We start from the raw sequence: 17,481 nt of genomic DNA, 5'->3' as shown, positions 1-17,481 counted from the left end.
CTGGGGATCAGACAGCACTGTCATAGGCTGGAGCTCAGGACATAGATGCTTCCTGGGTCCAGTTTGATGGCTGAGATGCCCACGTGAAGTCCTGGGCCACCTGCTTGATGACCCCAGTGCCAAGGAGGAAGGGGTGCCTCAAAGGTGTCCCCTTGATCTGCCTGGACCCTCCAAAGCTGGCAGCTTCACACTCCCTTGCTCACTTCGGCAGCTTTGATGTCTCTGTGGATCTCTGTCAGAATGTGAGTAATCTAAGCCCTTCAGAGTTCCCCTGAGAAGGTGGCAATTCAGGGCTCCCCCTAGATTCCATGTTTTAGCGGGTCCAGGTGGCGATCGCTCCCAAGACAGTCCACAACGATCCAGGCTTTGGTGGAGACAGTAGCTGCCCTGGCCTAGCATGATGACCTTCCTCAGTCTCATCCTCCTCTTCCGGACTCATGACCTTGGAAGAGGGAGCAATTGCCATCTTCCTGGACACCTTTTCCCAGCTGGCCAAGCTTAGGGAAGAGTTCTCAGGATCTACATGGGAATGCTGGTGGGCAAACTCCCGCTAGGGCGCCAAGTCCTCACTGCTAGCAGACCGCCTTTCCACACCCCCAGGAAGCTCTTAGATTCCTCCCGTGATGCCCCGGGTTGGGGGCAGTCTGGGATGTGCAGATGGTGAGGTCAACAGGGGTAGGGAATTGTAGCCACACAGTTGGCCCAATCTCTAAGACCCACTGCTTACAGTACGTCCTTGCATGAACCATTGATCCAGGACTGTGCACACTTGATTTTATAATCTGTTCCCACAGGTCCTGAATGAATGACCTCCAGCACACAGGCACGTACCCGGTTTTATTCTCTATGGAGGGGATGATCCTGGGCTTTCTGGTCACAGCAAGCTGCGTTGTACCAGCTGTGTGACTTGGGGCAAGTCAAATTCCTTCTCCGTTTCCTTACCTGAAAGTGATGAGTGAGGAGGTTAGGAGGGCTGAACTTTTCCAACAAATCTCGAACATCTACCTGCTCTAAATTTGGACTTCACCAGGTCCAAAGCAGGACAAGGATCCTTTGTTTTTGCAAGGACACAAACTGGCCTGCTATGGTGGGGCGTGCACCACGCCCACCTCTCATCTAGCCAGGGAAGTCCCTAGTCCACGGCACTGCTCCTCTCCAGAGCTGGCACCTGTGGGCTAGGTCTGGGCAAGCTCCAGCTTGAGGCCCTAGTTGGGCACCCATCAGAAACCCCCAGGGTACAGTGGCTGGTGGAAGGCGGGGACTTCCTATACTTACTGATAATCAGGGAGGTCTCTGTTAGAAACAGTACTCGAACTTTCTAGTACTTTTAGATTTGAGAACAGCCCAATTCTACAGCTGGCAGCTACTGCAACAAGTTCCCACTCAGATAGGGCTTCTCTGTCAAACTAAGGAGGAAGAAGTCCCCCGTCTGAAAAGCTGTGACCCCCACCAGGGAGCCCCTGGCCCTTCAGACAGCCGGTGGGCAGCCTGCTGAGCCCGTCCATTTGGTTCGAGGTCCAGTCTGCGCCCACGCAGAATTTTCCTGCCAGGTGTGGCCACGGCCTGTTCCGCTGAGCACCCAGGCCAGGGAGTGATGCGTTCCTCCCAGCTCCGCCCGCACCCCCCAGCCCCTGAGCCCCTTGAGGAGAAACGGAGTAGGCGCTCTTTTCCTCCGGGGCAGAAATGAGAGCCAGACACAAACTGAGAGCCCGCCCGCTGAGCCAAGAGGCGGCTGGAACCATACGAAGCACATTAACTGTTAATAATTTCCAGTTGTTTGCTCGCTGGGTTCAGCCGGCTCCCCCGGCCTCTGCGGGCCCGGGCTCTACTCTGCCTCCCTCCCGACGCCAGGGCTCGAGATATGAGCTCCTGCCGGCTTGGCTGGGCCAGGGCGAGGGGACAAGGTGCCCTCGGGCCCGGCGCGAGAAGGGTACAGGGTCGGCTTGCTGAGGGGCGTGTGGCCGAGCGGAGCGGGGGCCCGGGCCGGCGCCCCCAGTTCCTGTGATCGGCCGCTCGGGGCGGGCTGAGCGGCCGGGAGGAGCGCAGCGCGGGCTGCGCACGGCGGGAGCGCAGCGGCCCCTGGCGCCCGGCCTGGCGGCTCCGCCACTGCGGGCGGGCGGGGCGGGGCAGGGGGCGGGCCCGGGAGCGCGGAGACCGGCGGACCCGGACGGCGCGCGGGCGGCGGGCAGGGAGGGCGGCCGGCGGGCAGCGGCCCCGGCCCCGCCGCGCGCACCGCCATGGTGGGCCGGCTGAGCCTGCAGGATGTGCCCGAGCTCGTGGACGCGAAGAAGAAGGGCGACGGCGTCCTGGACAGTCCGGACTCGGGGCTGCCCCCCAGCCCGAGCCCCAGCCACTGGGCGCTCGCGGCGGCCGGGGGCGGCGGCGGCGGCGGGGAGCGGGCGCCGGCCCCCGGGGCGCTGGAGCCCGACGCGGCGGCCACCCCCGCGGCCCCGGTGAGTGACCCCGCCTCGGCCCCTCCCCCCATCCTCTCCATTCCCCCGCTCCCGGGCCCCGGAGACCCCCAGGCCGTCGTGTCGGCTCTACCGGGGCACGCTGTCCCCGCCGCCGCCCGCCCGTCGGCCAGCGCTGGGAGCCCGGGGCGGGAGGCGCGGCGAGAGCCCGGCCAGCTGGAGCCGGTGGCTGGAAAATTGTCATCGCCTGGGAGGCCCGGGAGCCCCGGGAAAGGCGACCACCGCCTCCTCCGTTCGGGGTGACGGCCCCCGGGGCTGCCAGGCTGCGGCTCGGCCACATTCCTGACCCTGCCGGGCTGCAGGGGTCCAGGAACACCGAGAGCAAACTTCCCCCGGCACCTCCGGGCTTTGCCCTCGCCCGCCCCCGGTGGCTCCAGCGGGCCTGCTTCCCCTCCCGGTGGGTGTTGGGGAGAGGGCTGTACTCGGGCTCCCTGATTCAGGGAGCAAAGGGGGCCAGCTTTGCGGGACTGTTAGTGGCCTTGGAGGGGACCTTTTCAGATCCGTGGCCCCTCTTGTCCCGTCACCTAACCCGTGTCTGGCCCATGATGGGTGGGAGGCCTTTAGGTGGGTGGAAACTTTCAAAAATGAATCCTCTTACTTTATTTAAAATTTTTTATTTAAAGAAAAAACACCAGGTCCCTTTTACCTTAGAAATGGCTCACATGGTGGTGTTTATTGCCTTTACCTAGAGCCCAGGGGACCCACATCCTGCCTACAGTCAAGCTGAAAGTGGGACTCTGAGGCCACCCCTCCCCCTTGGGGATGGGTGTTTGCAGCCTTGTCCCCTGGGTGAAGTAGTCAGTGGCAGCTGCTGCTCCTCAGGGACCCACCCACTTTGACGGTGCGTGGAATTCTTGACCAGTGATCCTGTGTCCCGGTGGACATCAGTGCATCCTCTCACTTCCATTTAGAAGGCAGCACTTGCTTCATCTTGGCCTTCAGAACCCTCGCCATCTGGCCCTTTTTAGCCTCATCTTCCACATCCCCTGACCACAGGCAGGTGCACACATGGGTGCCTCTGATGTTGCTCCTCCCCCTGGTGTGCCTTTTCCCTCCCAGCCATCCCCTTCCACCTCTCCCAACACCCAGCTGGCTTTTCCACCTGTCAAGCCCTTGCCAGCCCTGCAGTGCCCAACTTGTCACCTCCTCTGGGAAGTCTTCCTGGATGCTTCCCAGAGCCATGCCAAAGGCTGTGACTTCGTCCCCTTTCCCCGGTAGGCCCCTTGTTCATGCGTAGAACCCCTGCTGCCCCGCCCCACTCCCAGCCTGCACTGGACCTGGCTGGGTGCTCAGGGAGCGTTGGGTGGCAGGGATGAGGGAGCAGGGGCAAGAGAACCGAGTGCTTGTCTGGATACCTGTGAGTACTGGGTGGCGCCTACCTCCTCTTGGTGGCTGCGTTGTCCTGCAGCCCCCAGGACTCCCGGAAGGCACCCCCAGGTTGGGGAGTGTCTGGCAGCTAGAGAGCTTGGGGCAGTGCAGGGCCCCCTGTCACTGCTGGGGGCTGTTTCCTAAAGCTCTGTGGCAGCCGGTGCCCACACCTTACCCCCTCTCCCAGCTGGGTTCTCAAGCCCCCGTGGGGGCTTATTAAGCTCTCCCCCCACCAAGTTCAGGGCTGGACCCTGGGGTCCCCCTGCCTCTCCCTGACCTACCTGGTCCCCTTCGGCTTTTGCATGTCCACCCTGTGCCCCCACTTGCCACCTTGTCCTGGTAACATAAGAGTCTTAGAGTCGACCTTCTAGAAATGTCTGCTTCCTGGAAGACATGGGGGTGGGGCTGCCACCGCCATACCCTGGCCCAAGTGTAGGTTCTTCTCTCAAATGAGGCAAAGAAAATGACAGCTCCCAGTTAGCCCAGGAACCCAATGGGCTGGTCTCTGTTGCTCGCTTAACATAGAAGCCCTGATTCCAGTCAGGTCAGGTGAAAACCCAGCAGCTGTGTGGAGGATGGTCCCGTCTGTTACTCAGGCTACTTGGTGAATCAGAAAGCCCAATGCTCTGACCAGGCTGGAAGGCGGTGAACCCCTGGGATGCTGTGCTCTGGCTCTTTGAGTTTTCTGGATAGTGGAAGGTGACGTAGAGAACTTTCTGGTGTTCATCTTCCCAATGAGTTTGCAGATTCCTCCATCTTGGCTGGGTATTGATCTGGTGGCCTCAGAGGCAGAGGACATGGGGGAAGTTGGACTGAATCTTCAATGTAAAACAACAAAAATCCCTTGTAGCATTTCTCTTTGTTGGTTTTGGCCTTTTCTGAAGAGTTGCTGAGACAATGACAGGGTTGGGGGCACATAATTGAAGGTTCTGGTTAGTGTGGTCCCAGTTCATGGCGGTTTTCTCACCGCCTTGCTGCGGGATGATGCAGCAGCCCTGGGGTCTGGCAGCGGTCACGACGCTGAGCTGTAATTTGTTTCCTCTTTTCATCCTTCCACAAAACCTTATCGATGGAAAGGGACACCCCCTGGATGTGCAAATAAGGTCACAGGGCATATGCTGTGACTCTGCTGAGGGCACACATTCATGATAGGCCTGGGATTCGAGCAGACCTCTTGGCATCCTCTGTGCCCTGTCCAGTGGTCTTCCCGTGCTGTGGGTCAGCCCTTCGCTGGCATCATTCCCTGGAGGGTGACACAAATCTCAGTTGGGCCCATCAGCTGGAGGCTAGAGCCAGGACCTTCTGCGGGGAAAGCATCGGATGGGCCTGTGATCTAACTGCATTTTCTATTGTTGCAGAATCCAGCTTCTCTCCCCAACGCCCTGGGCTCTGGCTGCTCGCCAAGGTTATGCCCCCTGTCGTTTGGCGAAGGAGTGGAGTTTGACCCCTTACCACCAACTGAAGTAAGGTAAATATAGCGGGCCGTGATTTCATTTTATTTCTATTTTCAATTTTTTGTTCCGGTAATTAACGCTTGTTATTCAAAAAAAAAATAGTCAATGACAAAAGTGTGCTAAAGACTCTTCTAGTTTGGTGGGTACTCTTTCGGATGTTTTTTCTGTACTCTAACCATTTGAATACAGATAGACTTACTAAAATAAAAACGAGATCGTGTTATACATAAAGTCCTGCAACTTGCTTTTTGCACTTCACTTATCATGGCCATCAGATGTTTAAAAATTTGTAATAAAGTAATTCCTCTTTCCAGAAGCTTCTTTCCACATCTCCCCACCCCCACCCCAGTGTCAAGGTGCTGTGACCTTGCCTCAGGTTCTAATTTCGCTGGGCAAGCACCGTTCTTCTTCCTCTGGGAATTTATCATCCAGGCTCATCTGGGGGCAGAGATCCATTGACAGGCTCCATTAAAGATATGTCTTTTTAGAGAAAGGAATTTTACTTTTGGTAGCTGGTGGCTTTAGAGATGGAGTTCTGTTGCATGAATACAAAGGGCCCTTTGACACAGAACAAAGGAGGCTCACCAGTTTGGAGGTGAGCAATTCAGCCTTTTATTCCTGAGGAGCTTGTATTTTGAACAAAATGGGGACATGACTTCATGACATGAGCGTCCCAGCCTTTTAACCTACTTGCCCAAGGCGAAGAGATGTTTCCACTGGACTCATTTTAAAAAAGAGTGCCGATTCTTACTCCCCGACCAGTGGGTAGGGGCTGGCAAGGGGCAGTGCTGTTCAGTTTGTCTATGTGTGATGCATATTTTTTATTTTATGTTTTATTTTGTAAATTTCTTGGCCGCGCCTCGCAGCATGCGGGATCTTAGTTCCCCGACCAGGGATCGAACCCTCACCCGCTGCAGTGGAATCGTCGAGTCCTAACCACTGGACTGCCAGGGAGGTCCTGCTGGTGCATATTTTAGTATCTATGAAGATGCCATAATTAGGAAGTAATATGAATTCATGCTTTGCTTCCAAAAAAAAAAAAAAAAAGTTTCCCAAATTGCCCAAGAAGGACTTTAAAAAAATTATAAAGTAGCTGCTGAGGAACGTGGATGTGAATTTATTTTATGGAAAACAAGACTGTAATTGGCTGTGATGCATAAGGTCAGATCTCGGTTCCCTGGGTTTGAGGGAGTCTCCAAACCGAAGGCAGAGATGGCCCCAATACTAGTATTTGGTATCACCGAGCTTTCAGAACCAGCATTCAGGATGTCTGGGTTTCCCTTCTCCTCTCATTAAAGAGCTGATTGTTCACTTCAGGGGATAGAGAAACCACTCATCCCCTGTGGACAGGAGAATCTGCCTTGTTATATATAATCATTCCCACAACAGCAGTCGCGGTGTTAACACTCTCCCCCATTCTACTGGGCACCTTTTTCAGAAAGAGGAAACAGGCTTGGAAGTTAAGTAACTTGGCCAAAGTCTCAAAGCTTAAGTCAGCGGGAGCCGACTCCAGGGGCTGCCCCCTGCAGTGAGGAACAGTGAGTGCGGGTTGAACTTGGGACTCCTGCACGTCCACACTGAAACCCCAGCTCTACCGCTCCCTCCCACTGTGACCTTAACCTCGGCACCCCGATTTCTTCTCCCAGGGTTGTTGGGAAGATGAAATTAGATCCTGGAAGTAAAGCGCTAGGACAGGAGCACACAGTGAGCACGTTATAAACTCCGTGCGGCTTCTCCCTAGAGTCTCAAGGTTCAAGGTCACGGTAGGGATCCCTGCTCCCCCAGCTCAGAGGAGCGGCTTCACGCTGCCTTATGTCTCCCGCTCAGGTACACGTCCTCCGTCAAGTATGACTCAGAGCGACACTTCATCGACGACGTCCACCTGCCCCTGGGCCTGGCGGTGGCCTCCTGCAGCCAGACCATCACCTGCATCCCCAGTTGCACGTGGCGCAACTACAAGGCTGAGGTGCGCTTTGAGCCGCGCCACAAGCCTGCCCGCTTTCTCAGCACCACCATCGTCTACCCCAAGTACCCCAAGACCGTCTACACCACCACCCTGGATTACAACTGCCGCAAGACACTGAGGAGGTTCCTGTCCAGCGTGGAGCTCGAAGCCATGGAGCTCGTGGGTGGTGATTACCTGTCAGAGGAGAGCTGACTGCAGCAGGCCCGGGGGGCTGGCCCGGCTTTCCTGCCCAGCTTGGGTTGGGCCAGGCTGCCCTTGTGTGTCATTCCAGCCCCAGAAGAGTCTAACTCAGAGATACCTCTAAGCCCAGCCTGGGGAATAAAAAAAAAAAAAAAAAAAAAAAGTCACAACATCTTCTGATTATTGAAAGAATTTGATTTTTTACAATTTTTTCCAATTGTTTTTAAAAGGAGTGTGTTTCCTAGTTTGCTGCTACGTAGCTTCCCCGAAGTCTCAATTTGATGAGAAAATAAAAGGATGGTTAGAGCAAAAGGAAAATGGCCACACTTTGAAATAGGGAAGAGGGGAGCGCTCTTCTTCCGTCGGTCAGTTTGTCTGAGGAAGAGCGTGGAAAAAATTCCTGAGATGGAAAAAGTGAGTTGGAAGAAGTTTCTCCCCCGGTGTCTTCACTGCTACGAAAGTGGTGCTCATTCAGTGAGCTGTGACACCCATATGGGTTCAATCTGTGGAGAGTTGAGTTCCATTCTGGTTTTTTAAATTTTCATTTGTATTTCCTGTTAACCAAAACTCTTGGAATTCTCTAAATCTTTTTTGTGATATCAAAAAACCCCAAACCACAATGTAAGATGCCTTTCAAAAAAAAGAAAGAGAGGAAGGAAGGAAGCAAGGAAGGCGTTCACCCTGTGCTTGCCTCCAGAGTGGGGTCAGATCAACGGGTGGCTGAGTCTGGAGGCAACAGCTTGGTTCTGGTTCCTTCCATGGGTGGGTTCCAAGCTCGGGCTCTGGCGAAGCACCTTGAACCCCTGGCATCTGGTAATGTCTCCACAGGCTTGTGTAACTCTCCTGATATGTATTTTGGGGTTTCCAAATACTTTCCTAGTTTTTTCATAAGGCGAAACATAGCAGAGGGTCCTCTGGAGAGAAATGGCATTTTGAAAGAATGCTTAGGGAAAACACTTTTGGGGGAGTCCACAGGAGGCGTTTCACTCACAGTGGGAGCCGACGGTCACACCTAGGACTTGACACCCCCAGGGAAGAGGTGGACACAGATGTTTCTGGTGATCTGGGTCACCGGGGTGGTCGTCCTTTCCAGTGACCTTGGGTCAACACTGCGGAGGAATTCTGCTGGTGCCTGAGGCCTAAGCGAAAAAACAAGGAAATCCACCTCCCTGACTCCAGCCAAGGGAAGCAAAGGAGAATTGAGCATAGGGAATGATGCCACAAGTCAGGCTCTAAAACCTGGGCGCTGGGGTGACCGTACACGTCTAAGCGATCGTTTTAGTGTGACAATCATGGCATTGCGTGTGAATGGAAGAAACTGTGTGAATTCAGCTGAACGGGCCACAGAAGCGGGAACACAGGCTGGGCCAGGTCAGGAGGGCACGGAGGCCAGGCCGCCTCTGGCCTTCAGCCTCCTGCCCGCCCTGCCTCACCCGGCCCATACGTCTGCCGATCCCCGTGGATTTTGAGTAAAGAAAGTGGCAGATGGCTTTTGCTCTTCTGATATCAGAGAGAACAAAACCGTGGGTATTTCCTTTGAATGCATCCAAGTTATGTCAAGTGCTTGGGGCTTGCAGAGTCCTGGAAGCTCAGACTCCCGCTGTATCTCCGGGTTTGTGCTGATGGCTTCCAGCTGTCCTGAAAGGAGAATTGAGAGTTCTCTGGGTACCCTGGAGCCACAGCAGGGACTTTTGTTCTGAGGAGAGCAGGTGTGATGATAATCACTGTCATTTAAAGTCATCAGAGGCCTAGAGGGCCAAACGGTCTGCTGTCCTCTTCAGGTTGAATAGTGTTTAGTCTGTCGTGCACCTGGTTGGAAGCATCCCTTCCGTGGAGCCTGCGATCAGCTCCATGGTCCTGAGTTTACCAGCGTGAAGCTCAGCAGGGACCCCTCGAGGGGTCACTCCAAGACCCTGTAGTCTCCTGTCTTCATGCAGAGCAGCCTCCTGCGTTTGGAAGAGTCAATTACGCAGCATTTACTGATTAAAAATGGGTTTTTCTCTCTGATTTCATAATCTTGTCATTTAAGACAAGTGGTAAATGTGATTTTTAAACTATGGTAAGAGAATTCCCAATGTTTTGCTCTGGCCCAATGGAGACACTTGATGAGCCCAGGACAATGTCATGGGCAGCTCGGCCAGAGAGACGAGGGGATAGAGAATGTGGCCTTTAAACAGCCCCATGCTGAGATGCATGTATGAGATTTTTTGATATGAAATATATCAGTAAAGTAAGTAGAAGTGAGCGACTGTACATGTGTCATGTGAATGGAAAAGCAGATTTTGTTTTAAGTTATTCACTAGGGACCAGACTGTAGTTCTCTCAGATCCTTTCTTTTTCTCCAAATCTGCATTACTGAAAGTTGCAGAAGAGGAAGCATGTGAAGACATAAGGGGACACGTCAGGGTGGATAGCATGTTGTCGATCTGTGGTGGATTCATGTTAGTTTGCAAGGTGGAAGCGATGATTTTTAAAACCCACTGATTAAAAACAAGCATTCCTAAGGGAGTCTGGGAAACACCATTTACTTATGAATTAAAAAGTCTTTTTTCTCAGACTCTTAAATTATGTCTTTTATGTAATAAAGATGATTTGTACTTTCAGAGAAAAGTTTTCTTTTGAAATCACAGACCTTTGAAAAAGAGTAAGTACCTTTTCATTTGATACATTTCCTGTTTCTCACCTTAGGAATAGTATTTGATGAAAACGACTTTTTAAATTTATCTTTGACATCTGTCTCACTTCATTTTGTTTTATGACTTCTTCATTTAATAATAAATTATCCTTTAAAAACACTTGGAGATGCTTCCTTTTTTTTTAAAATAAACTCATAATGCCTGGTTAAGAAAAGTGAGAGAAACGGCTCCTCCTCTTGAGAAATTTTAAGACGTGATTATGTATTAATATTACAATACTTCTGACTGGGGTATGCATTCTCCTGGGGGTACAAGAAGATTTTCCAAGGGGTTCCTGGGCACAGGAATTTTAAGGAATTTGTTCCCAGATTTGATGTGTACTCTTTCCCAAAGCCTATCTGCTCGAGATGCACCTGTGAATGATGTTGTCAGGCCAGCCCCTTCCCACCTTCCCTTTTAAACCGCCTTCCTCCCACTTTGCAGAAGAAATACGCACCTTAGTCCACCCAGCCTGAATATTATTGTGGTATTTTGCCCTGGGCTGGAAAAACCTGTAGGTAGGACAAAGGGACAGCTAGAAACATGGTGTCTGGGCACCAGGATCCACTGTAGGTTTTGTGCATGCCTGCAGCAAGCGTCCTGCACATAATATCGTCATGGTGGTGGAAGCAAGGTGGGCCCGTGTTGGGAGTTCTCATTTGCAATATCTCATACAGTGAGGCGGTCAGAATGATGACACTCCATATGACCACCCATATCTCTTCAATCTCAGACTATTGTCTTTCCTGAGGAAAAGTCCCTTTGGGCAAAGCAAAAGAGAGGGTCAGTAAGAGCTACTGAAAGTGAAGGCATCTTGCTTCACTCCAGCCTCAAATTCATGGTGAGGCTCTGTGCCTCATCCGTTAGTCTTTGAGTTGCGACTCAGAAATAAACATGTCCCAGGAATACATATTACCATTCTTACAAATACATTTTAAAAGCCAGTCTCTTTTTAATAGAAATTAAGTCTAACTTGGCTGATTGGGATGACAATGAGGGCTAATTTTGCCTTTCAGGTTATATGGTGTAAATTTTCCATAAAATGAATGAGCTAATCAGCAGTTCCAAGGTTTTGATAGAAAAATATTTAAAGCCTGTAGGATTAAAGCTATAATTTGTGTGTGTGTGTGTGTGTGTGTGTGTGTGTGTGCATGTATGGCGAGAGAGAGAGAGAGAGAGAGAGAGAGAGAGAGAGGCAAAAGTGTGTTGAAGCTAATAATGTTTCAATTTTTCAACCTTTTTAAGTGTATCACATTAAGCTGGTGCCCTCAAGAGAAGCAGCAGTAGGTCTAATTAATAGTAATATGATAAATCTTAGAAAGCCCTTTTGGTATACTTCCCAGAAATTTAAGAAATGAATAACTCTATTGATTAGGTAATGACTCCTATTGTGTGGAATGCCTCTTGTCAAAATTAAATTCTCATAATTTTATTTTGGTGTATAATCATTATCCAGTGGTTTGTATATATCACTATTTCCTAGAGGGCTTTCTGTGGAGTAAAATAGGGTTCTGTGATCAAATAAGTTTGGGGAAATGAAAAGTTGAACAATGCTAAACATGCTTATTGAAGGCTTCTTGGAACCTGTGTATTAATCAGCTCTTGCTATGTAATACCGCCCACAAAATCACAGTGATATACAGCAGCAAGCATTTTTTTCTTGCTTATGAGTCTATGGGTCTGATAGGGCATTTCTGCCCAAGGCTAGGTGTTGAGTTCAAGTTTGTTCCCCTTGTCTCTGAAGTAGGCTGGGAAGGTTGCATTCTTCTCATGGAAGAGGTCAAAAGCTCCCAGAGGAGCAAGTAGAAACATACCATACCTCTTAAGGTCTACACTAGGAACTGGCACCCTGGTACTTCCACCCACTTTCTACTGGCCAAAGCAAGGTGCATGGCCAAAGCTCACATCAGTGGGTCAGGGAACCATACTTCCACCATGGATGTGAGAAGGAGTGAGTTTTTGCTGTAGAATAATCTACCTTAGCCTTTAATGTGGTAATGTGCATTGATAATCTTCAAAAGGGAAGATCTAGTATGTAACATTTTCCAAACTCATTAGACCAAAGAGCCTATGTGCATTTCATAGGACTAGTGTTTTTTGGAATGCACTTTAAGAAATGCTAGTTCGTTTGTATAACAGTCAGAGTCCAGTCTGGAAAACTAAAACCATACAAGATATTTCCAACAAAGGGGATTTCATACAGAGAGTTGACCACACAGATGTTGGAAGGCTAAAAGAATAAGGGGAAGTAATTCCAATTGTTCGTAACTGTAGGAAGCAGCTCCTACCCCTAACACCCCCTTATGGCAATTTCTGCCTTAAGACGCTAGAAAAAGATGAGCAAATTAAACCCAAAGTCAGAGGAAGAAAGGAAATAATAAAGATTCTTATTGATGAAATAGAAATGGACAAACAATTGTGAAAATTTTAAAAACAAAAATTTGATTCTTTGAAAAATTGATAAATCTCAGCTAGATTGATTAAGAAATAAAAAGCATAAATTACCAATATCATGACTGAATAGAGATCCTACAGGCACCAAAAGCCTAATAAGATAATATTAGGAACAACTGTAGGCCAACAAATTTGACAACATAGGCAAAAAGGAAAAAATTCCTTTAAAAAACTTTATCTGACCCAACTGACGTGAGATGGAATAGAAAATCTGAAAAGAAAAGCAAACTGTTTATTTATTTATTTCTGTCTTCAAAGACTCCATTAAGAAAATATTGAATAAAAAATAGGCCATGGGGCTTCCCTGGTGGTGCAGTGGTTGAGAGTCCTCCTGCCGATGCAGGGGACACGGGTTCATGCCCCGGTCCAGGAAGATCCCACATGCTGCGGAGCAGCTGGGCCCGTGAGCCATGGCCGCTGAGCCTGCGCGTCCGGAGCCTGTGCTCCGCAACGGGAGAGGCCACAACAGTGAGAGGCCCGCGTACCGCAAAAAAATAAAAAATAAAAAAATAGGCCGTGCACTGAAAAAAATTTCACATCTGACAAAGGACTTATATCCAGACTAAATAGAGAGCTCTTACAAGTCAACATAAGAATGACAACCCTGTTAAAAATGGGAAAGAGACTTGAACAGATACTTCATAAAGGAAGATATATAGACGGAAAATAAGCACATGAAAAAGTGTTCCACATCATTAGCTAGCAGTGAAATGCAAATTAAAATCACAATGAAATGCCATTAGATACTTACCCAAGAGAAATGAATGCGGGTCCATAAAATATATAATGTTCACGACAGTTTTGTTCACAACAGTCATATGTTGAAGGAACTGAAATGTCCATCCATCAGTAGGAGAACTGATCCACCTTGGTGTATATTCCTACAATGTAATACCAGTTAGCAGTAAAAGGAATACATTGCTGCTACATGAAACATTATGGATGAATCTCATATACATAATGCTGACAGGCACCAAAGAATATATACTGTATGATTTCATATACAGAACATTCTAGAACAGGCAAAACTAAGTTGAAAAAAATAATAGTGATTGCCTAGGTGTATGTGGTTTGGATGACTGGGAAGAGGAGTGAGGGAACTGTTTTTAGGAATGGAAATGTTTTTTTGTCTTTTTTTTTGCGATTCGCGGGCCTCTCACTGCTGTGGCCTCTCCCGTTGCGGAGCACAGGCTCCGGACGCGCAGGCTCAGCGGCCATGGCTCACGGGCCCAGCCGCTCCGCGGCATGTGGGATCCTCCTGGACCGGGGCACGAACCTATGTCCCCTGCATCGGCAGGCAGACTCCCAACCACTGTGCCACCAGGGAAGCCCCTGGAAATGTTTTATACCCTGATGGGGGTACGTTGCACGAGTATATACTTTGTCAAGATTATACAATTTAGATCTATGCATTCTAATGTAATTTTTTACCCAAAGAAAAGAGAACCATAAAAGGTGAGAGGGGTGGGGAATGGATGGGGATATAGATGAAACAAGAATGGTAGAAGATGAAAATTCTAGAAACTGGGTGATGGGTACATGGGGTTACATTATGCTATGTCTGCTTTGTTTATATTTGAAATTTTCCATACTAAAATACTGGAAAAAGTATATCTTAAGTAATGTTTCTACGACACAACTGATAAGAGATCTTTTTTTTTTTTTTTTTTTTTTGCGGTACGCGGGCCTCTCACCGTTGTGGCCTCTCCCGTTGTGGAGCACAGGCTCCGGACGCGCAGGCTCAGCAGCCATGGCTCACGGGCCCAGCCGCTCCAGGGCATGTGGGACCCTCCCGGACCGGGGCACGAACCCGTGTCCCCTGCATCAGCAGGCAGACTCTCAACCACTGCGCCACCAGGGAAGCCCGTGATCATTTTTAAAAATTGGAAAATACATATTAGAGAAAATAAAAATCACTCCTATTTCCCTGATAAACCATTACTGATTTCGGAGAACTGTAGCTTTTGATGGTGTTTGAATGGACCAATCTAAGAGACAACATTGCTTTTAGTCATCAGAGCATAAAGGGTTTTTTTTGCTTGTTTGTTTGTTTGTTTTTTTGCCTCACTGTGTGGCATGCAGGATCTTAATTCCCCAACCAGCGATCCAACCCAGTCCCCCAGCAGTGGAAGTGCAGAGTCCTAACCACTGGACTGCCAGGCGATTCCCAGGAGGTTTCTATTCTTTTTTTAATATTTATTTATTTATTTTGGCTGCACCAGGTCTTAGTTGCTGCACGTGGGATCCTCCTTGAGGCATATGGGCCTCTTAGTTGCCGTGGCACGTGGACTTTTTTTTTTTTTTTGCGGTACGCGGGCCTCTCACTGTTGTGGCCTCTCCCGTTGCGGAGCACTGGACAATTGCACTAAAATGTGCATATAAGAATGTCCTTTGGGCTTCCCTGGTGGCGCAGTGGTTGAGAGTCCGCCTGCCAATGCAGGGGACATGGGTTCGTGCCCTGGTCTGGGAAGATCCCACATGCCATGGAGCGACTGGGCCAGTGAGCCATGGCCGCTGAGCCTGCACGTCCAGAGCCTGTGCTCCGCAACGGGAGAGGCCACAACAGTGAGAGGCCCGCGTACTGCAAAAAAAAAAAATGTTCTTTGCAAAATTGTTCAGAATCGCCGAAAAGTAGGAAACCAAGTAAATGTCCACAAATAGGGATTGAATAAATAATCTATACAATAAAATACCAGGCAAGCTTTACAAAGTCTTATGTGGATGTCAATTTAGTGACTTGGAAAGATGTTCATGCTATATTTTTAAGAGGATCATTAGAAGACAACATATGTATTATTAACCCATTAATTTTGTTTTCCTGTATGTAGATACTTGAATAGAAGAAGACTGGAAGGATGGATACCAAACAGATGAGGCTTAGTCTCTCTGAATGGTGAGACTACTGGGTGTTTTTAAAACATTTTTTTGCTTATCTGTAATTTCTAATTTGTCTGTAATATATCTGCATTTCCTGTGTAATTTGAGAAGTAAAACCCGCGTGTAGAACATGGTACGGCTTTCTGGTGATCTAAGTGAAGAGAAACCAGAGACTTAAATGGTCAGTGTGTTAAGAACTGTGTAGCGTCTGAGCTTTTACACTATTTGCAAGCTAACACATTAGCCTCCACACTTTCATGGATGTTGGCTAAAGACATGAGACTCTTGGGTCAGAGACAAAGGATGATTTATGAGTCACAGCAATAGCTAGAGGGTCAGCATTTGTTTGTTGGTTTCCAGAGCCTCAATTCCCACAGAATGATGCAGAGGGGTCCAGGTGGCACTGGGATATAAAGGGTGTTTGACGGGAGAGGAACTCTGAGCTTAGGAACTGGAATCGAGACCCTGTCTATCTTCCAAGGCCGTTGGTCACCCCAAAATCCTTCAAAGAACAAAGGCAAAAAAAAAAAAGAAAAAAAAAAGGGACTTCTCTGGCGGTCCAGTGGTTAAGACTCTACGCTTCCACTGCAGGGGGTGCAGGTTGGATCCCTGGTCTGGGAACTAAGATCGCATACTGGGCGGTGCAGCCAAAAAAAAAAAAGAAAAAACAAAAGGCAGTCAGAGACTCCTTACAAGATGCGTAACACGTGAGAGATCTGGGGAAACTGTCTCCCAAGCACCAGAGCTGCTCAAACATCAACGTGCATGAGTCACCTGGGGAGCTTGTTAAACTATAGGTTCTGATTCGGGAAGTCTAGCCTGGGGCCGGAGAGTTTCTAACAAGCTCCAGGCCCTGTGGGGGCTGCTGGTCCCAGGCCCCTGTTTTTTTTTTTTTTTTTTTTGCGGTACGCGGGCCTCTCACTGTTGTGGCCTCTCCCGTAGCGGAGCACAGGTTCCGGATGCGCAGGCTCAGCGGTCATAGCTCACGGGCCCAGCCGCTCCGCGGCATGTGGGATCTTCCCGGACCGGGGCACAAACCCGCGTCCCCTGCATCAGCAGGCGGACCCTCAACCACTGCGCCACCAGGGAAGCCCCAGGCCCCTGTTTTGACAGTGAGGCCTTGGCACCATCCTCAACGCCAAGGCGTGGCCGGTAAGTAGCCACAGGTGGGCATGCGGGCCTGGGGTGAGGTGGGAGAGAGGATGCTTCCTAAGCCCTTCCCAGTGATGATCCGAAGGGAGTGTGTCAGGAGTTTCAAAGGCCAGATTTGACCATGAACAAGTACACAGCATGGCCAGGAGGCCCCAGAGAATGTTTTCCCATCACCCTGGGGCCCTCTGGAGCCCAGTGGGTGGGGATTTCTACCTCCCCAGGCCTCTTCTTCCCAGGAAGCTTCCCTGCCAGCCACAGTTCCCAGGAAGGACTCCCTCCTTTCAACTACACCCCAGCCGGCTTCAGCCACCGGCCCTGCCGACGAGCCCCCGTTCTGTCTTCATCTGCCTCTTTCCATGGCGGTTGAACTCCAGAAGGGAGTGTAGCTTGGCTCCCCGCTGCTTTGGGAGCCCATCTGAGGCACCACAGCACAGCGATTAAGAGCTGGACCTCTGGAACAAACCGGACTTGGGTGTGACATCCCAGCTCCTCCCCTTAGGCCCTGAGTGACCCTGAGCAGGTCATTTTCCCTTTCTGTGTCCATTTCCTCGTGTGTGATTGGGATCACAACACCTTGCATCTCAGAGATGGTTGTGGAGATGGAATCGTGTTATGTTGGGTGTGTGATGCCTACACCGCTCCTGGGCACCACTGCTCCTGGGCAGGGAGGAGCCTGATCCATGAGATGGTTATTCCCAGTATCCTGGCAGCAATTAGCAGAGAACTGCAGACTGAGCAGTGACTTGATAAACATTTTCTAAAAAGACCAATGGAGACCTTGGAGCCCATCTCTTACAAGTTGTGTGACTTGAGCAATTCACCTCTTCTCTTTAAGCCTAAACCGTACCGTGGAGATAATAGTTCCCACCACTCAGAGGACATCT

At 50.0% G+C, this 17,481-nt stretch overlaps 1 protein-coding gene across 1 annotated transcript; it reads left to right on the top strand.

Annotated features, from left to right (window-relative positions):
* The first annotated feature begins 2,175 nt into the window (after positions 1-2,175).
* Positions 2,176-7,602, top strand: RFLNB (refilin B). Its single transcript, XM_079725360.1, has 3 exons — positions 2,176-2,453; positions 5,198-5,307; positions 7,121-7,602. Exons 1-3 carry the CDS (start codon positions 2,238-2,240, stop codon positions 7,449-7,451), a joined length of 657 nt encoding a protein of 218 aa, XP_079581486.1. The 5' UTR covers positions 2,176-2,237; the 3' UTR covers positions 7,452-7,602.
* Positions 7,603-17,481: the final 9,879 nt, after the last annotated feature.

The sequence above is a fragment of the Hyperoodon ampullatus genome (assembly GCF_949752795.1).
Source record: "Hyperoodon ampullatus genome assembly, chromosome: 19".
NCBI lineage: Eukaryota > Metazoa > Chordata > Mammalia > Artiodactyla > Ziphiidae > Hyperoodon > Hyperoodon ampullatus.
The sequence above is the reverse complement of the archived record's forward strand: the minus strand, read 5'-3'. Positions and strand labels throughout refer to the sequence as shown.